Genomic DNA, 22,627 nt, shown 5'->3' with positions numbered 1-22,627 from the left:
ATCTTGTGTCAACAACCTTTATTATTTTAGTGGATATATAGATGCTTAATAAATATTGAACTGATTCATCATTGCCATTTTCACAAGTAATCATCCAACCACTTAATGTATAAAGTCACCTCCACCCCTTCCAGTTTCCCTTATTTACTTATGTAAAATAATATTGAAATAAGGCAATGTGATCATTCTCAGTGACTTAATGTTTGAAGTGCAAAATAAGAAAACCAAAGCCACAGGTTCAAGGGATTTTTAAGTCACACTACATGAAGGTCAAGTTCAAAAAAAGGAGAAAACAGTGAAAGCCAAAGTTTAGAAAGCTTCTGGTCCCTGGTTATATTTTTTAGTTTGAGGAAAATAAAACAAACAATGGTAAATGGATGCCCTTTACTTAGAAGAAGCAGCTGGGGGCCGTTCAAATAGAAGTGGGTGATCTCACAGCCCCACCCCCATCCTAGTGTCTTCAAACACTGAGCCATGGCGGGGAGAGGTGGGAAGGGAGATCGGAGGGCGAAAAGAAAACAACTCCATAAGCTCAAAAATGTCTGTTTTCCCCTTTCAGCACAAATTGAAGTGATACCATGCAAAATTTGTGGCGATAAATCCTCTGGGATCCACTACGGAGTCATCACGTGTGAAGGCTGCAAGGTATGGGACTTTAACTCAGTACTGCCAACAGCATCCACGTTTGCCTCAGGCATCTGTGTACTTCACAGTGCAAGAGGTGACACCTTTTGAAAGGCCTGCTAAAGGATTCTTGTGCCTGCTGCTGACACTGAGGAATTCTTGCTTGGTGGGTGGGTGGGTTGATTTTCTGTTCTTTGGCCTTTTACGTTTTTGTCATTGTCTAACTCATCAGCAGGTGCTTAAAAATGGATTAACATTTAAAAGCTTCAATTATTCACATTTACAGAGCTATAAATACTGATTTACTGTTTTAACAGTTTTGTGTCCAGTAAACTCCATCACATTTATATCAATATGAAAGGTTAAAATAAAGATTATAAGCTAATGGCCATGTATTTATTTATTTGCTTGAGAAAGCCGTCGAGATAGCAGTTGCAATATGCATGTGACCATCCTTTATTCTCATGTTCCAGAAAAATAAAAGAAAACTGGAAGCATGGAATGTTAAAAGTGGAGCAGATAATCTCTGATCAGTTAAAAATCATCTGCCCCAACTTCATCAATGAGATCCTGAGGTCTAAACGAGATTATGTCATATGGCCCATGTCACTAATCTAGTTAGTGAAAGAACATGGCCAAAAGCATGTTTCTTTCTCTGTTTTTCATTCTCAGTCTAGTGTTCTCCTCCACAACAAATCCAACCAATTCTTCCAAAGACAGACTAATTCCTATGAGCAAGTTGATTTTTAAAACACAAAGCTGGAGGAATAGCAGTTAACATAGACTTAATCTGAAATAAGAGAAATTTGAAACTTAAGAGTAAATGTTTAAATTTAATCCTTAGAAGGAAAGAAAGGGTGAGAGACTAAATATCAAGGGGGAAATGAAAACAGTTCTGCAATTTTAAAGGGCAGTATGTAACCAGAACAAATGAAATGCAGACATAGTCCAGGAGGGGAAAGCGATAGACTGGCAAAGTTATTGGCAAAAGCAATTATATTTTTGATCAAAGATGCAAGCAAAGTGAATCATTAATTTAAGGTCAGTAAACTGAAGGAGATGCGGCACAATCAAAAATTCTAAGAACCAACTTTAAGCTTATAAGACATTCAGATATAAATGAAACAAAACGTACTGTAACTCAGATAGTCATGCTATGTGAAAAATTGGCAGTGTCTTCATAATAGTCTCAAAAATTATGATTCCTGGAATTGAAACTGGAGGGAAGAAAAGAAAAAGGACTAAATGAGAATAAAGTAGGGGAGGGATGCAGAGGGGGCAGAATAACATGAAATGTCCTAACCCATTAACATACTGACTGGCTTTAGAGGTGATTAGCAGTAATCCATCTTTGAACATCATGAGATGTGCCTTGTATTCTGTTCTTCTGCAGACCTATAATTAAGAATTGCATGTTATTCACCTTAATGCAAATTTTTCAACTTATCACAAGACACGTTAAAGCAAAATTACGAATCAGCAATTTTTTACCCTTCTAGAATAAGTTATTACTTCCTCTGGGCAGATAGACAAACAGTTTTCTTCATAAACACTAATAATTTTGTTTTCTTTTTCTTAACTTATTTTTATTTTTTTGGCCATGCCACGTGGCGTGCAGGATTTATTCCCCCAACCAGGGGTTGAACCCATGCCCCCTGCAGTGGAAACACAGAGTCTTAGCAACTGGACCATCAGGGAATTCCCCTAAATACTAATAATTTTGGAATCAGACACCTCTCCAGTGAAATCACTTCCACCGTGTTGGTTTATTATGCAAGTTTAAGAGCTCTGGTCTAGTTTACACAGTACCCATGAAAAAATGTTTTGTAGCTCAGTGTCAAAGTGGAAATGTTTTGTGTTTCATTGTATAAAGCTGTATTTAGAAAATGTCTGTTTTCAAAATATGAGGCTATGGTCATGTTAAGGAACTAAACATTTTAAGCAGTGATTTCCAAAAAAGATTTAACTACTGAACAAATATATTCCAACAGGTCAATAGTCAAGAACGAGTATTTAGGCTCCTGTCATCTTTTCTATTTAAAGAAGCAATCCAGGATCAAAGAACTTATGCTGTCATTTTGAAGCATATTCTGAGGTTTTAGTCAAAATGATACTGTACACCACACAACTTCTTTTTATTTCATGGAAAAACCCACATCTGTAAATATGCTACATTTTTCTCCAAATAGCAAACTCAAGAAATTCTGCTCAGACTAAGATATCAATGTCAGCACATTTAGTATCAACCTCTGAATTTTCATAATACTGTTTTCAGATCAACATAAACCACCCATTTTAAATAACATCATTTCCGCTTGTGCACTTATGCAAGTTCCTTTTCATCCAATAAAAATTTAAAACGAAATCTCTTTTTCATGCCAGAAACCTCATTTGCAGTAATGAGCAACAGATAAGCAAGAAATGTCTCACAATTAATGTCAAATTGGCCTTAAATTAGGGCTGTAGCTGTGACTTCAAAAAAGTCTCTTCTGTCAACTCCTTTGCTAAGTGGCACTTAAGAGTATCCATAGGTAAAAACCACACAATTCTCTTGTAAAATGTAAATTCCAAGTCATCTTCAATCAAGACCGATGAGCTGAAGTTATGCCTTCTGACAGCTTTCACAGTATATGAAGTACATCATTTCAACCTCTGGGGGCTTAGATGGGATCTCTTGTTTAAGGGCTCCATGAGTTCATACAAACTGGCCAATTGGATATCTTGTTTTGCCACCACTGGTTCATTAAATAAATAATACGCATGGATCTGTGGGGGCAAAACTAGCTCTTGTTGTTGAATGGCTTGAGGATTACAGCCACAAAACCAACTGGCACTCCTCTCTAAGGAGGTACTTGGCCACTCATCCCTTTCTGAGGCTTTTCATAAGGTTGGCCAAGCTCTCTGTTACAGTGCCTTGCCAAGCCATATGGAAGCCTGAGGCAAAAGGAAAATTGATAATTTTAATTCTGTTTTTATGTAAACTTTTGGGGAGTTTGCATTAATGTTGATTTGTAACATGTAAAATCAGTGTTAAAATGTTTATCCTGAGTACCACATCTTTTGGCAACCCTTAAATGTGTGACCAATGTGATTGCCTCACCCGTCTCACCCTAGTCCCAGCCCTGCACTATCCTCCCATTGATAGTTGAGGAAACTGTTTGACAGAAGTCAAGTGACCGCTTCCAGGCCTCTCAGCGAGATGGGCATTGCATGACCATCCTGGACCTTTTCTAGGCTTCCTCCTTCCGAGAGATGATAGTACAGGATATCTTTTCCTAAAATTTCTCTTGGTAAATCTATTTGTAGATCACTGCTTTGTTTGTAGCACTTTGCGCTTTTGCTGTATTGTAATTCAAGGACAAGGAGTGATGAGGGAAACTAATTAAATAGGTGAATGAATGGGTGAAGGATACTTTCATATCTCTGGAGAAAATGTTTATTTACCCCAGTAGGATTTTTGGTAAGAGAACTAAGGTGGGCGGTATCCAAAGAATTAAAAAAATAATCGACTCAGCTGTGGGTTTATTTATAAGGGTGATGTATGGTCCAAGGCAGTTCATTTTGTACCAGAAGGACCTAAACGTACTTGCATGAAGACCTCCTAGATCGCTACAGCCTGAGGCCAAGCAGAGAGCATTCATTCAGCTTTTACTTATTGTCTGTTTTCTACTGAGCAGTTTTTATACCATATTTCCTTTATTCAAAGATGTGGTTGACTCTAAGGTACATCACTGCTTAGAAAAACAACCTTCCAGATACATTCTGGCCAAATACAAAAATTTCCAAATGGATAAAAATGCATCTTCGAAACTAGGAAGATAGTGGCGCATATGGAACCCACACTACTCAGTACCCAGAGTTTCTCACTCCCACAGCACTTGACACACTCCTGTGTTACTGTCCCCATGAAGTTTTGTCATACGTGACACTCTCCTCTGCCACTCCCTTCCCACTGCTCTCTGGGGGCAGGAACTCTATTCTATTTTACTTTGCATAGAACATCACAGATGTCTTTAGTACACATTGATTGAATGAATGAATGAATGATACCTTCATATCTCTGCAGAGAGTCCAAATTTTCCCCAGTAGAAACATCTGTAAGCAGTCCAAGGAGAGGTAGCCAAAGAATTTTAAAAAGTGAACTCAGTTAACGACATTCACTGTAGAAAATGTAGCTATCATCTCTGTTAATGGTCGCTTCTTATAAATTTATCTCCCTCCCATTCTCTTTCTCCCTCTAGGGATTCTTTAGAAGGAGCCAGCAGAACAATGCCTCTTACTCCTGCCCGAGGCAGAGAAACTGTTTAATTGACAGAACCAACAGAAACCGTTGCCAACACTGCCGACTGCAGAAGTGTCTTGCCCTAGGAATGTCGAGAGATGGTAAGGCATCGCCTTCCTACTTCTGACTTAAAGGCTTTCAAAATAGAGAGCTAGTGGGAAGCAGCCGCATAGCATGGGGAGATCAGCTCAGTGCTTTGTGACCACCTAGAGGGGTGGGATAGGGAGGGTGGGAGGGAGATGCAAGAGGGAGGAGATATGAGGATATATGTGTACGTATAGCTGATTCACTTTGTTATAAAGCAGAAACTAACACAACATTGTAAAGCAATTATACTCCAGTAAAGATGTAAAAGAAAAAAGAAGGCTTTCAAATGTATGCTTTTCTTTTTTTCATTCAAAATTATTTAATTGCAAGGCTGGATAACTGAAAAAGAATTTTCCATTAAAAACAATTTCAGAGCCAGGAAGTATAAATAATATGCTGGTTACCACGTATATGTCACTCTAGGGCAGTGACATGATTAAACAGAAATGGCTTGAATCTTATGCATGCATCAAATGGATGCTTTGCTGGAGTCTGTTTAAGCTGCTGGAAGAATTCTAGACAAAGGGATAAGAAGAAAAGAAAACCACATGCTGGCAGTGTATTAAGAGGAAAAGTAAGAGCAAATAAATATATAGTATTGCCTATAACATAGGAAGAAAGGAAAGACTTTTCTGTAGCTCGTGGAGCAACCTGTGCTAACTAGGTTAGATGAAAGCCACATAGTCCTAGATCTAAAGGTGACCACTTGTCCAAGTTTGCCTGTGAATGAGGGACTTCCTGGGATGTGAGATTTTCTGAGCTAAAACTGGAAAGTCCCAGGCAGACCTGGACCCCTTGGTCACTGGGTAAGTCTGACTGGTGCACAGGTTGCTTGGTATGTGGAGATGCTAAGGAACAGACCTTGCTTCTGGAGGAAGCCCAGAAGCTTAATTAATGGATGTGGACTATTCAGAGGCATGATGAAGATCAGAAAGGCTGTAGCAGAGCTCCACGTCTTAGAAGGGTTCTGTAGATGGTGTCCCTTTCAGAATAGACTCAAGTGTGTAGTCCACCTCACGCCCAATCCAAATGGGTGACTTGGCACCCCAACTGAACTTCTTAGATTAATGAAAGAGGACAAATAAACTCACACAAAGAATTTCATCTAGCTTTGTGTCCATTTTTAAGTTTTCATCCAAACGGATTCTTTCCCCACTGATGTTGGCCGTAGCACTCCTGTACTGGGTTATGAGCAGCCCTGTGTCCTGGGGCCGTTTCTGTCTTGTTCCCACTGTCCCCTCAGGGTCTGGTTAAAAGCAGGCACCTAAGTGTTTGTTGAATGAATCATGGAATTCTCTTTTACCTAGAGCCTGAGACACAGACAAAGCCCCTGATAGTCATTCTCTTTACGTGAATCACTGTGGATTCTGTGTCTCTGGTCACACTCCCTGGAATGAAGTTCAAGGCAGTGTGGACCAAAAAAGAAAAAAAAAAAAAAAAAAGAAATACTTCTAGATTTTAAAGAAATATAGATAATTGGCATGCACTATCTCTTGGTATAAAGGGATTTTATGAGTTATTGAATTAAATGCGGGCCTTTTAGTCATTTGGATAAATTTAGCTCTGCATAGATGGTCTCTAAACATATACACTGTTTACTTCTTAGCTTGCATTCTCCAGATAGTTGCATCTTGAATTTCTGTTTACCATTTCTCTAATTTCCAACCCACATAAACTTGTCTTGCACAAAAGTATACCAGTGAGATATATTTAACCCCCAAAATAAAAAGAATCTGACGTTGAGCCTTCCAGTTTATAGGTAGCTTCTAAAGCTACAAGATGTAGGTTTCCAAAACTTTTCTGTGTATTAGCTGATTTTGTTTGTTTGTTTTTCTAGATTTGCGAATCACATACATTTACTCGTAGGGTAAATTTGTAGCCCTGTGTACTTGCACATAACTAAAGTGAAGAAAGTGGAGGGTGGAGATTAAATGGTTTTCAGAATTTCTTTAGTGAAATTCTGTGGGAATTCGAGTTGATAATTTTGTACTTCATTTCTGTAATATGGAGGCAGCATAATAATTGACAGTATCTGAAAAGTTTCATTAATAATTCTACAGAGAGACTAAGCCATTGAGTATTTGCCTTTGTTGCTTCTTCCTACAATAAAAGGAAGTATCTATTTGGAAAGAGAGATCACGTGGGTCTGTGCTGGTGAACAGAATCATGAGCAAGGGATGGGCATATGGTCCAAGGCAGATTCAGTGACGTCAGCCCACAAAATCTAAGAGGTTGTCTGAATCTCATGACATAAAAGAAATATATTGTCGGGGCGGGGGTGGGGATGTGGGGATCGTTTATGGATAGAGCCGCCGTCTATTCTCAAGGGGGAAGAAATTTACTACAGCATAAACTTCTGTGCAAGAAAAAGCAAGATAGTATCTAAGGATGCTGAGGATTAAGGATAATGATCCATCTTAATTTTAGGTCCAGAGACAATCTTGAGGCTTCCAGGGACATCTTTCAAAATGCCTCCTTAGCATGGCTTGTGTCAGATTAATGGCGAGGAGAAATGCTCAGGAGTGATAGTAGTGGCTGGGAATGAGGAGAAGAGGCTTCAGCAGAAGAAAAACGTGATTCTGTCTATGGGAAAACAAATTCTTCTTTACTCTTTATATAGAGGAAGTTTGTTATAAGCCTTGAATATATAGGGTACTTTAAACTAAATAAGTCACACTAATACCTGGGAAGCTAAACAGGTTTTATCTCCTATTGATAAGTAATGCCTAGTATGTGGTATCAAAGGATTATGAAGCCCTGAGGTTATGGTTAATTAGCTATGTCTAGTAAGGGCTCAAGAATAAGAGGTAGTATGTGTCCTGCCACTAATTTATTATACCTACCTTCTACTGATGAAGCAGATATTTTCAAAGTGCTTTAGCAGTAGTACCAGTAGCCAAGGTAAGATGCCCTCACACCTAACTTCTATATACACATCACCCAGCTTCCCTCAGACATAAAGTAGCATCTTCATTTTAATATTTGCATTTGTTTTCTGTCAGTTATGCCTGGCTCCAAGAATATTTACTTCACCATATCTGGTCACTAAAACAATATGACTGCTAGTAGATGGCTTGATATAACTGTTGACTCTGCTGGACTTTCATTCTCTCCTGAATTTCAGCTTCTATAGTGGCGTATTAGTCATGGGAGATATATGAGTAGACAACAAACTCAGCAGTAACAAATTTGTTCGAATTTAGCATTGGCAAAGAATCAAAAGTCAAATCCACTTGGAATACATACACATGTGTTTATGTGTATAAAAAGGTGAAGGTATTGCATGTATACGTGTGTGTGAAGTGACGGCATACATATGTGCACTGAATCTTCTCCACTATTGTATTTATTTCTTTTTTTAACTGGACCCTTCACAAATGTTAGTTGCCGGAATCTTCAGTGTCAGGTGTATTAGCACTACCAAAAAAAAAAAAAAACAGAAAATATTTTGGCATCAATAGGAAGATATTGCACCTCAAAGAAAAAGCATTATACTCACCTTGCAATAATGAAGTATGTGTCCTCCTAAGTGACATGCCTCTATGAAAAAATGGAAGCTGCCCTACACGGGCAGGTGTCACAGATTTAGCTTCTTGTTATCCAGAATGGCATGGTCCAGTGTGGTATCCACGTGTTGCTATTTAAATTTAAGTTTAGATTTATTACAATTAAATAAAATTTAAAATTTAGTTCTTCAGTCACACTAGCTATATTTCAAGTGCTCAAAGCCACATGTGCCTTGTGGCTACCATATTGGAAAGTGCAGGGAATATTCCATAATCACAGGAAGTTCTGTTGGAGAAGTGAAGGGGAAGAGAGAGAATGTTTTAAAATTAATGAATAGGGTTGGGTAGACTGAATCCGATTTTTTTCTACAAATCTTAAAGCACTATAAAAAGGCATAGCCTTGAAATTTTAAAGTTAAATTAAGACTAGTTTCCTTGATAAGTAGTGAGATATAAACATAAAGCATTTTACAGCCAAAGATAGTAAGATAAAATAATTTCCAAAAGGACTATGGAAAGTCATAGATGATAGTTCTACAACGGGGTTCCTCTTGATACCAAAAACATGTGTCTAGTTGTCATGTGGTAGGAAGCAGAAATCTTTGAAGAAGCATCATCTTTGCTGTATAGTTACTCCAAAAACTTCCATTCCATTTAGAATCCCACAATTCATATAGATATGAAACGATTTCCAATACTTTTGCGTAAAATGGTTCTTTGCTAGTGTGGGATCAAAATGAGGGTTAAGAGCATATCATGAGCAAATACTATCATCACTGAATATTTATAAAGCACTTGCAATGTATACAAATTGTGCTAGTTTCTTTGAGAGCTAGCAGTTTAACAAGAGGCTGTCTCCGTACTCAAGTGAATCTCATTAACAGAATAATTCAAGTTTGAGAGGGTCAAACACGTAAACTATGTGCCATTCTGATTAATGGGTAGTGGTAAGAAGAATGCAAATACTTGAAAATATAATAGTAATATAGCCTTTGTTAAAATAGGCCCATGAAGTCATTTGTAGAGACGTGGATGGACCTAGAGACTGTCATACAGAATGAAGTTAAGTCAGAAAGAGAAAAACGAATATCACATATTAACGCATATATGTGGAATCTAGAAAAATGGTACAGATGAACCGGTTTGCAAGGTAGAAATAGAGACACAGATGTAGAGAACAAACGTGTGAACACCAAGGGGGGAAAGCGGGGGTGGGGGCTGGGATGAACTGGGAGATTGGGATTGACATGTATACACTAACATGTGTAAAATAGATAAGTAATAAGAACCTGCTGTATAATAAACAAATTAAATTAAATGAAATTGAAAACATAGGCCCATGAATACAATAAATGTATTTACAAATAGTGACAAGAAATTATTTTTATATCAGGAAAGTTCAGTAGCTTTATTTTGCCAAGTACTATAATTTTTTTCCCAAATATGTCACCACTTTTATTACAGGAAGGGGCATAAAACTGAAACACTGGCTCATCAGTGTTTCTGAAATGAATGGAAAATTGATTCTAAAATAGTATTATAGCCATTGTCAGCAAAGTCCTTGATTTAGGATGAAGCCTGATAATTCCAAAATGTTGTGGAGCTTTAAGTTTTTTCTTTGAAAATATTTAAATTGCTCAGTGACTTGATAAGTCAATTTTTTTTGGAAGAGGCCTAACTATTCACCATTGAGTGGGTTTTCGGGTGTTTACAGGGCAAAGAGCTTGGCAGCATACTTATTTGACACTGTTAGCTTTGATTGTGAGGTCTTATGGTTAACAGCAGAATTCTGAACCTAAAATTGTTCAGTATAGGGTCTTGACTGGGCTCGTTTCCGTATCTGCTGTCAGCTACAGGTCAGTTCTACAGCTCTCCTGTTTGTAGTTGGCCTTGCCTGAGATGGTTCTGCTCTGTTTCACATATCTTATCCTTCAGCAAACTAGTGTAGGCATGTCCTTTTCATGGTGGGGCACTCAATCACACAAGCACTTTTTAAGCCTCTGTTTGTGCCACATATGTCAATATCCCATTGCTGCAGAGCAGATCACATGACCCTGAGTCAAGGGGATGGAGCAGGATGCCGGCACAGAATGAAAGGGCACTGCAAGTTTACATGGGGTAGAGCAGGCAAATAGGCAAGAAGCATCAGGGTTACTAACGCAGTCAACCTGCTACAATGTGTATTTCACCTAAAGTGTACAGAAATCTAAAGCAAGGTTTAGGTTTGGAAAAAGGTTTAAAAAGAGCCACTACATTTTTGTCTCCATGTCAGAAGAGTTCCTCGTTCTTAATTTTTTCTCCCTATAAATTTTAAATGAATAAATGCAAAACTATTCTACTAAAGTAAGGCAGAAAGTAGGTCTACTCCAGCCAAAACAAAAATCTTAACCTACAGCAGTAGACATAGATTTTGGATTCACCTCTCTATCTCTGTCACAAAGAGCTGTTCCGAATCTACAGGAATGCAAAGGGGGTGAGCGAATGGAGAAGCATGTGACATTTCTTGGGGGGAAAAAGTTTTTTCTGAATTTCTTACCATGATTTAGTTTTTTCGTATACTAAAAGGGTTTTTTTCCCCCTAGAGAATGATATAGAGTAAATTATTTGGAATGATAAAGATAGAAAGCTTTCTCTAAAAGCAACTACAGAATTCTGTCCATGGACAAGCTGAAAATACCACTGCAGTTAGGAAGCAAATATATTTGTCTCTGAGAAACAGAATTTAATGCCCTGTCTCTACAAAGTTAAACACAATGATTCAAAACCCTATAAATTCCATACATATGTGTTAGCATAGGTATTTGTTTTTCTCTTTCTGACTTACTTCACTCTGTATGACAGACTCTAGGTCCATCCACCTCACTACAAATAACTCAATTTCATTTCTTTTTATAGCTGAGTTATATTCCATTCTATATATGTGCCACATCTTCTTTATCCATAGCCACATAGCACAGGGAGATCAGCTCGGTGCTTTGTGTCCACCTAGAGGGGTGGGATAGGGAGGGTGGGAGGGAGACGCAAGAGGGAAGAGATATGGGTATATATGTATATGTACAGCTGCTTCGCTTTATTATAAAGCAGAAACTGACACACCATTGTAAAGCAATTATACTCCAATAAAGATGTTAAAAAAATAGAAAAAAAAGAAATGAACAAAATCATTTTAAAAAATACCTATAAAAATGACAGCTGAGGTGGCATGGGGAGTTTGGTCTGGATTAACCCGATTACTTGTCTTTATTCAGAAAAATTAGTGGATAATCGCCACTTGGTTTTCCTACTTAGGCAGTGTCAGAAAACCAGAACACGGGTTTTTCAAGATTAAGGAGATAGGAAGAGTTTGGGCTGCTCTGAATCCATCCCTCACATCCACAATCCAGCAGGCAGAAAGGAGAATGGCGAGCCTCAGGACACACACCTGTATGCAGCGCTTCCATTTACTCCCTGTTATCCAGAACTTCATCACAGAGACACATCTGGCAGTGAGGGAGGTTGGGAAATGTGGTCTCCATTCTGAACAGCCTATGCTCAGATAAACTTTGGTAGCTCTATAACCACTGGAAAGAGAAAATAAATATTGGAGGAATATCGGGGGGTAAAATGGCAGCTGTTTCACAACAAGAATCTCTTCTGTGGGCCCTTGGTGCTGGAGAGTTCTTAAGCACTTCACCATTTAGTCATTCTCAGAAGTTATTCTCATCAACTCTACTGACTGAATCCAGAAATTGGACCTATTTCTACTCTCCATTCTCTTCTTCCCACATTCTCTGAGCTCCCACCACCAGCCGGTGACGGGAACAGTGTCACAAAAGAAAAGAAAGCAGAATCTCAAAAGGGAACCTGTAAGTTTACCATAGTCCCTACCATTAACATGAGCCGAACGGGCATCATGCTTGATGATTCAGATAAGGTGGCCCCTCGACTCCGGACGTTCACAGCCTTAAACGGGAGTTGACAGCATGTGAGGAAAAATGTCTCGATCCACAACAGTTCAGGAGGTTAAGCTCTATAAGAAACAATGAATTCAGATCAAAGCATCTTTGTACTACTCTATGACCACTGACAGAGCCTCTTTCTCCTTCTTCCTCAGGATGGTTAAGGATTTTTCCAGAAGAGGGGGGCAGTATAAAACTTGGGGACGGTAGAATAAGAAAGGAAGGGTTACTGTTGTCTCACTTGCTGGGTATCGTATTCACGAAATTGCTATTTTCCAAAGATTGTTTTCATTTGATCCCCAAATCCAATCGAAGGTAAATGATGTGGTTTCCTTGAAATTGTGTTTCTCACCCTGCTTCACATCCTTGGTCTTACCCAACGTGCTATTTAGAAAATAGTGAAATAATAGGGTCCTATCTGGCAATCTAGAAACCGTAATGCTCAGGAGGGAAGCTAATAATGAGTGTTGGTCTACATTTGAATAGGTACTATGTGGTAGTTTTGGGTTTTTGTGAATTCTTTTTTTTTCCCTGCAAGTAAGAAAGAATGAGGAAATATGCCTCCTAACTTTGTGTCAATGAGAAATACATCTATAAGTTTGTACCTTTCTTCCTAGCTTAGATTTAGTTCTCACTATGCACATAAACCAGTACAGACACCCGTGAGTATAACCTTTTATCAAATGTGGAGTGCAAGCGAATGGACTCTTGGGCTGTGGTACTGGGACTTGGTGCATTTTATGTTGAGGGGACAGCCATCCATGAGCCCTTGGACTTAAGGTGGTTAATGCGAATGAGAACCTCAAGTGCTGTTTTCTGCTTTTGTCTCCCACCCAGCTGTGAAGTTTGGGAGGATGTCCAAGAAGCAGAGGGACAGCCTGTATGCTGAGGTGCAGAAGCACCAGCAGCGGCTGCAGGAGCAGCGGCAGCAGCAGAGTGGGGAGGCGGAAGCCCTCGCCAGGGTGTACAGCAGCAGCATCAGCAATGGCCTCAGCAACCTGAGCAACGAGGCCAGTGGCACTTACGCCAACGGACACGTCATGGACCTGCCCAAGTCCGAGGGTTATTACAACGTGGATTCCGGCCAGCCGTCCCCTGATCAGTCAGGACTTGACGTGACTGGAATCAAACAGATAAAGCAAGAACCTATCTATGACCTCACATCCGTACCCAACTTGTTTACCTATAGTTCTTTCAACAACGGGCAGTTAGCACCAGGGATAACCATGACTGAAATCGGTAAGTGGAAATCTCCTTCCGGCTCATTTTTGGAAATTCTACTTTGAAATCGCCTTGGTCCTGTTTAGTAAGATCATTTTCTTAGGTCTAAGTTGAATTACTTGCATTTATGGCTTCTAGTGAGGAAACTAATGGATTTTAAAATATAGTCTAATAACTGTCACTGTTCCCATGGCCCATACAAGTTTATTTCAAGCAAAGGAAGAAGGAAAAAAATCATGAATAGAAAGATGCGATCTGTAAGGAACAGATGCTATCTGTTGAATTTGGGTTCATCACTGAAGGAAAAGTGTTATTGGTATAAACAAGAAAATTTCAGCAAGTGTTCAAAGTGATGCTATTAAAAGTGAAATAGCTAAGGGATATAGAAGCAGTATGTAGTAACTGAATGAACAGGGCTCCAACTCTCCATCTAAGATAACTGGGGACAAACCTCAGTTTCCTTCTGTGTAAAGGCAGAGGGGTAGACCAGAAGACCTCTAAGCCTCTTGTAAATCTGAATTCAAGAATTCTACGTGGGAATAGAGTCTGAATTACTGGCAGTAAAATAAGTGTAGTCTGGAATATTACAGAAGGGCAACAAATAAGCCCCTCTGAGCAGGGCAAGTCCCAGGCACGGTTGCATCGGTTGCAGACCCTCCTGCTTCTGCAACATCCTTCTTTAAGGAGTGGTCTTCAAGAGTGCACTCTCTCTTCTGACCTGTCGCCGCTTTGTTTTACCCTGTTAAGCTTAGGAGTCTGTTAACCGTCTAATCAGTTGATTTTATTAACTAATTGCCATAAAAATATGGATGTAGGTTTAACACATTACCCTCCTGGGTAACAGAGCTGTATGTTAACAGTAGCCCGGAGGAGCTAGCAGGCAGTGGCTACAGCAGGCTTCACGCAGTACTTAGTGCACAGGGAAAGCAGTGTGGAGCTCGGGAGTCTTTGAGACTGCCATCTTGCCCTGAGAGGTGGCAGAAAAGAGTGGTTACGCACCAGGCTACCTGAATTCAAATCCTGGATCCGTGGCCTGTTATTTGAGCTGAAGCAAGTCTCTCAATCCTGGTTTGCTCATCCTGTTTTTCGGTGTTCTTTTTTTCTCAAAAAACATTAGCTCACAGATCACACCGTTGTTGTAAGAATTAAATGAGTCAATACTTGTAAAACAGAGCCATGTTTGGCACTCCGCAAGTGCTCAGTAACTCTGAGCTGTTCTCACTTGCCCACCACGTGTTCAATCACCTTCTCTGTCTAAACTGTGAGTAGGAGCCTAAAGCCTACGAGTGTTTTAAATAAAGTTGATGTGAACACATAACGAAGGACACGCCATATGTATCTTGGCTACTTCTACCATCTGGTTGAGGAAGAAGTGACGTGACACAGTTATAAAACCCGAAACGCTATTTTTCTCTCTTAGCAATTCAGCCTGTGGCAGGGAGTAAAGAAGTGGTTGACATAACACCTGTGACGACATCCACAACTGAGAGACATAGAAAACTACACATCAGCTCTAATAACAAAAATATTCATTATGTTGCTCTCCTTAACCTGTGACTGTGTCACAGGCACTTCACACACATTTAATTTTCACAAGCATCTTATATGATAAGTAAGACTATTACTCCCATTTTACAGATGTGGAAACAGAGGCTCAGAGATGTCTCATGACCTGCCCAGGGTCCTTTGGTTACTAAATGATAGAGGCAACTTCCATTCCAGGCTGTCTGATTCTGCAGTCCTTGTGCTTATCCATTATCCTGCTACTTGCTATGGGCTTAATATTCACAAACTGCATTGTCAATCAATAGGGGACAATCTGTTTAAGTGGAGTCACTAGGTCTTTCCAAAGGGACATGTTAAAAGGAAAAGGAAATAGGCACCATTTTTTGCTTTTATCCTACTTAGTATCTAAGTTCCTGAGTTTGCTATTGATTGGGAACACGTGTTTAAAACATACTGAAACAAAAACAATTGTTGGATGATCTGATCCATACCCAAAAAGGAAAGACTTCTAAGAATGCAGAAATCACAATTTCTTTGTGATTTAGAATCAGTAGGAGGTATTACAGAAAAAAAAACTACAGCCAGAAACATGAAGTTCAAGTAACCCTACCCAGGTCATTCTCCTCCTGGCCTTGAGTCTATTCCTCTATGAACTAGAGAAACTCCAAATTCATCCAGATTTTCTACACAGACATTGACCCCAAAATGAACTAGCATTTATTTTTCTTACTTATTTCAAGATACTATTAGTCTTTAGAGATCTCTAGATCTGCCTTAAATTTTGGAGATTTCTTCCATCAGACTTTTAGGGATGCAATTAGGTTGTTCTCCTAGTGCTCTCAAATTTAGCAGGCTCCTAAGCCTAAGTATTGCCTTGGTTCCCATTTCGTTAAAACGGCAATGCCATCTAGTGGACACAAACTCCTTCGAGTGTCGAACGGAGCCACAACAGTGTGATGCACTATGCTTTCCTGCACGATCCAAAAAACTGCCACTCATTTCACTAAAGCACTGAATGCATAACAGTCTAATTGGGCAGGAGGGCATCAGTGGTGTAGTACAGCAGTTAAGAACTTTGGTTCTGGAGTCGGACTGCCTGAGTTCAAAACCTCATTGTTCCTTTTCCCTCAGGCAGTTTACCCAACCTGAGTCTCAGTTGTAAACCTGAGATAATAATAATCCCTACCTGTGTGTGTGGATTAAATGAGTTAATATTTGAAAATTCTTAGAACAGCTTCTGTCATGCAGAAGCCTCATCGTTATTATTATCAATATAATTGATATTATAATGGTATTAATCTCATTATTACTTAATAACATTCTTGGTCATTACCTAATTACCTGTTATTGAGCCCCTCATGGTGCCTAGCAATATTCAACTCTTATAACAACCCTATTATGCCTGTTATGTAAGTATTCGTATAACCATTTTAGAGATGAAAACATTGAGGCTCAGAAGTTACGAAACTTGTTAAAAGCAAAGTAAGCATGTGAACCCAGGTCAAAGTAACATCAAAACTATATTAGTTAAAATAGTTAAAAACTATTTTAACTATGTTTCTTCCCGCCCCTCCCAAGTTAATGGCATTCCCACAACAAGACTTGCTTGGTGTTTGCTGCCTACCTGACGTCCTACTGGGCGCTACAAAGGAGCTTACAGAGGGTGCACGCTGACATTTTGACTTGAGTTGATTAACAAGGATCTATACTAATCTGGCTGGTGACAATTTGTCATAGAAAGAAGCCTGTGCTGACAAATATAGAAAATGTGGGGAATTCCCTGGCAGTCAGTGGTTAGCACTTGGTGCTTTCTCTGCCAGAGCCCAGGTTCAATCCCTGGTCAGGGAACTAAGATCCCGCAAGCCACACTGTGTGACCAAAAAAATAAAATAAAACCTTTTAAAAAAGAAAATGTGATTTTAGCCACATTCTGACTGTGTGAATTGAGGCTATATCACACGAGAGAATTTTTTAACATCACTCTTGGCTGCTAGAAGTACTGATCTGCTTCCTCTCGTTTCTGAGAGAACAATGAAATTGTACAACCAGATCATGATTCTGATTGGGCCATTGTAAAAGCAGATTAAAAAAACCAAAAAAACAAAAAAACACAGTTTTTGGATTAGCCCATACAGAATACAGTCTTACAGTTTTGAAATTTTAATAAAAATGCATGTTTAAGAACCGTAAAACAATACTAGCAACAGCATGCAGATCCCCAAAAGTCAATTAGTTGAGTGTTACGAGTCAGGAATATTCCTCCTGAAAAACCATTGTCTTTCTAAAAGTGCACCAAAGGAACTACAGACTTCTAGGTTCAGGAACCCTAATAATAATACCTTATGGATAGACGGAAACAGAAAATGCCTTCATGCACATTAGCCAATTTAAGCCTCCTACCAGTGCCTTCAGGTGGGAAGTGAAGAAATCATCCCATTGCGCAGATGAAGAAATTAAGGGTCAGAAAGAGTGAGTGATTTTCCCAGGCACAGAGTTAGTTATGTGGTAAAGCTTAAGTTCTTATGTAGCTCATTCTACTACTCTACACTTCCAGGCATTCTTTCAAAAACATATTCTTTTTTTTTTAACATGTTTATTGGAGTATAATTGCTTTACAATGGTGTGTTAGTTTCTGCTTTGTAACAAAGTGAATCAGCTATACATATACATATATCCCCATATCTCCTCCCTCTTGCGTCTCCCTCCCACCATCCCTATCCCACCCCTCTAGGTGGTAACAAAGCACCGAGCTGATCTCCCTGTGCTATGCGGCTGCTTCCCACTAGCCGGCTATTTTACGTTTGGTAGTGTGTGCCAGGCACTCAAGGCAAGGAGAACACGGTTTCTGTCCTCACCGTCTAGGAGGCAGGCATGAAAATAAATAACTGCAGTTCAACGCCATGTATTCTAAATCCCGAGCATGACGATACCACAAACTCTTCTGCAGGTGAAGAAGATGGGGGGTATTGCTTACTCTGTGCCACAGCTCTTTTCAGGAATGTTTTACTCCCGTAGTCTTGGGACTTGAAAAGAAAATGTGGGTAAGCAAGGAGGAAAGCATGAAACATTTCCAGAATAATATGCTTGGGTTTCTCAAAATTCCATAGGACAAAACACCATAAAATAAGAGAAGGGCAAAAGTAAGCTGCAAATTAATATTTAGGCATCAGGTTTAACTGGGTTTAGCAGGAATTTTACTTCAAGCTGGCATGGTGGAGGTGTTATATCTTTGCAAATAAAATTTTGCAGTGGTTGGTGGCAGGGAAAGGAAGCTGGCTATAGGAAGACTGGCAAACAAGCAGAGAGAGAAAATGGAAGGTCGTGTTTTTGCTCCCCCACTATAGCCCTCAGATGGGTTGGAGGATTCTGCAGGACTAATACTCTTAATGAAAGCTTATTTAAGCTCAAAGATGATTGACAGTGTATCCATGAGGTACCAGACAACAAGACAATTCAAACAGCCAAACAACATGCTTTTAAAAACAGGGAAAAAATCCATCAAATTAGTTTCAGTGCTAAGGGGATAGATTGCCTTTTACAAACATTATCTGAGTTTGCTGTTCAGTAATTTTCTCTCCAGATAAAGACAATGAAATCAATGAATTCATTGACCCCTCCTGTGTAATCTTCAATGTAGATTTACTTTCATATTCCTTTTGTGGTCTATTTATGGAGCCTGGAATTTTAAACATCAAAAATAGAAATAAACCTCTTTTTTTTTTTAGCAAATTCATCTATTACAGAAGCTGAGTATTAATAGAGGAGATTACAAAAAGGGATTGGCCTAAAGGTGATCTAATCCCTGTAATGTACTATTTTTTTCATCAAGGCTACATGGACACATAGAAGGTATTTCTAGTGATGTTTTATTGGCGGAAATTCTGTAAAAGTTCATGGTGTTTCAGTTGTTATTTTTTAAGAACCCCAAGCAGGTGCTATGGTCATAAGACAGCAGCTTCAATGATATAGGCTTTTACAGGTAAATATTTTACAACTGCCTAAACCTATTAAGCATATTCAACTACTCATTCAGAAATGGTACAGAGAATAGAATTTAACTCCAGCTATGTATTTCCTATGTCCTCTGGTGGCACCTTTATCAAATACAGGTAGGCATTCAATTTAGGAGCAAGTACCTAGTAAGTCATTAAAATGAACGAAAGTAGACTGAACTAATGAGAAAAAGCATTCAAGCAGTAAGGGACATGAAAATCCAGTGTCTTAGTTCTTTCTTTCTTGCCTTGAGGGAAGACATCTTGTGAACTTCCATTGTCATCTGACACCCCTGTCACCTTCACCCAAACACAGGTCCTATGCAGGCAGTTTAGGGAAGGGACATTGAAATTGGGACTCCTGATGGCTAGTTCACATACTAGCCATGTGAACTTGTTCAAAATTAGTTCAGCTTTCTGGAGCTCTGTCTCTTCATCTGAAAAATAAGGCAGATGGGCTCAGTGACTTTGAAGGATTATGGTTCTCCCAACTCCTGGTGGGAGCTTTGGCCATGTGCACAAATATTCCCTTTGTTCCAGCCACTTCCCAAGGAGAAGGGTAGGGTAGTGGAGAGGAGGGGAGGGGACTTACAGGCAACTAGGCAATCCTGACCGATGCTGAAACAGCTGTCTCAAGGAGTAGGACCACACTCGGGAATTTCCATGGGGTGGAATGACCCTGTCAACTATAAAGTTAATAACCACAGTCACATCAGAAGTGTGCACCAGCCTCTTCTCTTCATCCACACTCCTAAAAAAAAAAATGAACATCAAGGACAGCCAGGAGCTGATCAATGAGAGGCTGGTGGCCAATCTCAAACCATCCCTAGTTCATGTACAAAGTAAAGAGTGAGCTGCTGTATGGATACTTCAGGGCAAATCGACCTGTCCTCTCTGGCCCACTTCAACCTGACCACCTCCCCAAACCCCTCTTGAAAGAAAAAGGGGGACAGAACAATAAAGATATGGTCTTGACTGAGCCCCAGGCCTACCCACATCACCTTGGTCACTTGAGAGGGATTTACCTGACTCCTCTGAAATTTTCATACTACCTTGTTCTCTGCTTTCCATAGACTACATCCCAAGAGGCTGCTTATTTCCAGAATCCTGTCTTCTATCTCAAAAAAAAAAAAAAGATCTTTACCATGGTCACAACTATAGTATTAACTAGTCCACGGCCATGAATTATTCTGGAGCATCCTGGGACAGAGGACACTATAGTTCTTCCCTAGAGTCATTCAAATCTGTATCTTTCTAGATATCCTTTAACAACCTGAAAAAGATGTCTTAACTCACCTAGTAATATGTTGTAGTCACTCTACTGTCGTGCTCAGTGCAATGATTCTCCACAACTGGAATAAATGGCATAATGTATACAAAAGTACTTTGTGACCAGCAAGGCTCTAAACATATATAAACATTATTTACACTATAAGTAATACACACATATATGCTCAGCTGAAGTACTTATAAACCTGCATATCTATTTATAGTACCTGTATGCAGATTAACCACTATGTGCTTGTACCTCTGTCAGTACAGCTTTCCTTATGTGCTAGCATTCACTGGATTAGGTAAATCTTTTAAATCACCTTTTCTATTTTGAGTTGAAATTATGCAAAACTGATCTTCCTCAGTAGACTTCCCCTGGAGATACTAGTTTGGGATTAATTTTTGACTCAGAATTCAGAACTTCCTAAGAAGATTCTAAAATCCACCAACCAAAAAAAAAAAAAAAAAAAGCTATTGGAAAACCAATTCCAATTTATGCACTCAGTTTCAAAAGCCATAGTAGATATGAAATATTCTGCAGTAAGGAAGAGGGAAGGAGATTTCATGAGATTCTACCTATGACTTATTGAAGGAAGGAATGTTTATGCTTATAAGACAATCTCTGAAACAGCCCCCACTGTTGACTAGTATTTCCCGCATTGCAAGCTTGACACTTAACTCTTAGAAAGAGCTCTGAATCACTTTTCCCCTGCCTGGGGTGAATAGGTACTGCTTTAGCCACATTTTCAAGCACCTATTTTGGGAAGAGCTGGGTGGGGTTAAAATGCCACATAGGCTATGGGACACAGAAATGTCAATTGATGGCCAGGTTGATGGAACTTGATACACTTTGGTTTTCATTACCATGGTATACAACCAACTTAACAGGCTCTCTCTGCCAACCAGTACAGGATTTATTTCTGTGATATTTACAAATGTGGGGAAACCTGTTGGAAATGTTTCTAGCTGGCAAGACTTTTTGTTTATTTTATTTTAGGATGTAAGCTATAGATAAGGATATATGACGATATATCCTTACTACTGAGAAGAAATTTATTATTTAAATCTGAGCCCTATTTATGCAGACTATTGTGGAACTGCTGTTTGGTTTTCAGACAGGTTTGCTCCAGGAACATTTGGTGCTAGACTATTTAGAAAACACTTATTTTAAAGCATTAGTCAATTAAATGTATTATTTAAGCAATCATTACTTTAAAAAATTTAGATTAAATGTTTGAAAATGTAAAAATTGCCTCCAAAGATTTCTCCTGAATTAGTTCTTCCTAAAGGTCAGAATTATATTGGCTACATTTCCAAAGGGGGGTAAGGTTGGGGAGGGATTGCTTCTGTTTAAATTAACGGTCAATCCATATGTCAACAAAATCCAAATAGTAAAGGTCAGTCCTAATGATGGCCGTGAGCAATTTCCGTAATTAGGTTTTCATCATCTGTGACCTGCTAAGTGTCCTTTGGGTAATGTGTGGAGGTGTACTTTTTATTTTTATTTTATTTTATTTATTTATTTATTTATTTTTTTGCTGTACGCGGGCCTCTCACTGTTGTGGCCTCTCCCGTTGCGGAGCACAGGCTCCGGACGCGCAGGCTCAGCGGCCATGGCTCACGGGCCCAGCCGCTCCGCGGCATGTCGGATCTTCCCCGACCGGGGCACGAACCCGTGTCCCCTGCATCGGCAGGCGGACTCTCAACCACTGCGCCACCAGGGAAGCCCAAGGAGGTGTACTTTTTAAAAGAGAGTAGGGAAATATTTTCATGGGCTCTAGATTATCTTGTTTTTGTTTGTTCTAAGACACTTCAAGTACTTTTAAGACTGTGAGCTGTACTCCCACCTTCTGTAACTCTGCAAGACTTCTCCCTCGTGAGTCAAAAGAAAGAGAAATTCCTATTTAGCCCCTTATAAGGACTCAAGTCGCCATGCTTTTACACAGCCCTTAGAAAATATCACTGCTGCCAAATCTTTCTATGGATAGAAAATCAAACCCAAAGAAACTAAGACTTTAAAATGTTAAGTGACTTCCCAAAGGGCGTGAAATAAAAGGCTCAATGGATTCATATTGGCTTCCTCCATCCTACAAGCTGCTTTCCTTAAAACTCACCAATTCTAGGGCGTTGAAGTACGTTGATCTTTTCTGATTGTTCTGTGAAGGAGATCTTTTACTATGAAAGTTAGCTTCAAAAGGT

The 22,627-nt window shown here is 39.4% G+C and overlaps 1 protein-coding gene across 2 annotated transcripts in view; it reads left to right on the top strand.

The window, feature by feature from the left end:
* RORB (RAR related orphan receptor B) overlaps window positions 1-22,627 on the top strand; it is a 196,566-nt gene that overhangs the window by 131,048 nt on the left and 42,891 nt on the right. For both annotated transcript variants that reach the window (XM_067744153.1, XM_067744151.1), the window contains exons 2-4: window positions 560-645; window positions 4,866-5,007; window positions 13,275-13,676. In XM_067744153.1, the coding sequence (XP_067600254.1) occupies window positions 560-645; window positions 4,866-5,007; window positions 13,275-13,676 (630 nt within the window). The remainder of the gene's footprint in view (window positions 1-559; window positions 646-4,865; window positions 5,008-13,274; window positions 13,677-22,627) is intronic.

This window comes from Pseudorca crassidens, chromosome 7 (genome assembly GCF_039906515.1).
Source record: "Pseudorca crassidens isolate mPseCra1 chromosome 7, mPseCra1.hap1, whole genome shotgun sequence".
NCBI lineage: Eukaryota > Metazoa > Chordata > Mammalia > Artiodactyla > Delphinidae > Pseudorca > Pseudorca crassidens.
The sequence above is the reverse complement of the archived record's forward strand: the minus strand, read 5'-3'. Positions and strand labels throughout refer to the sequence as shown.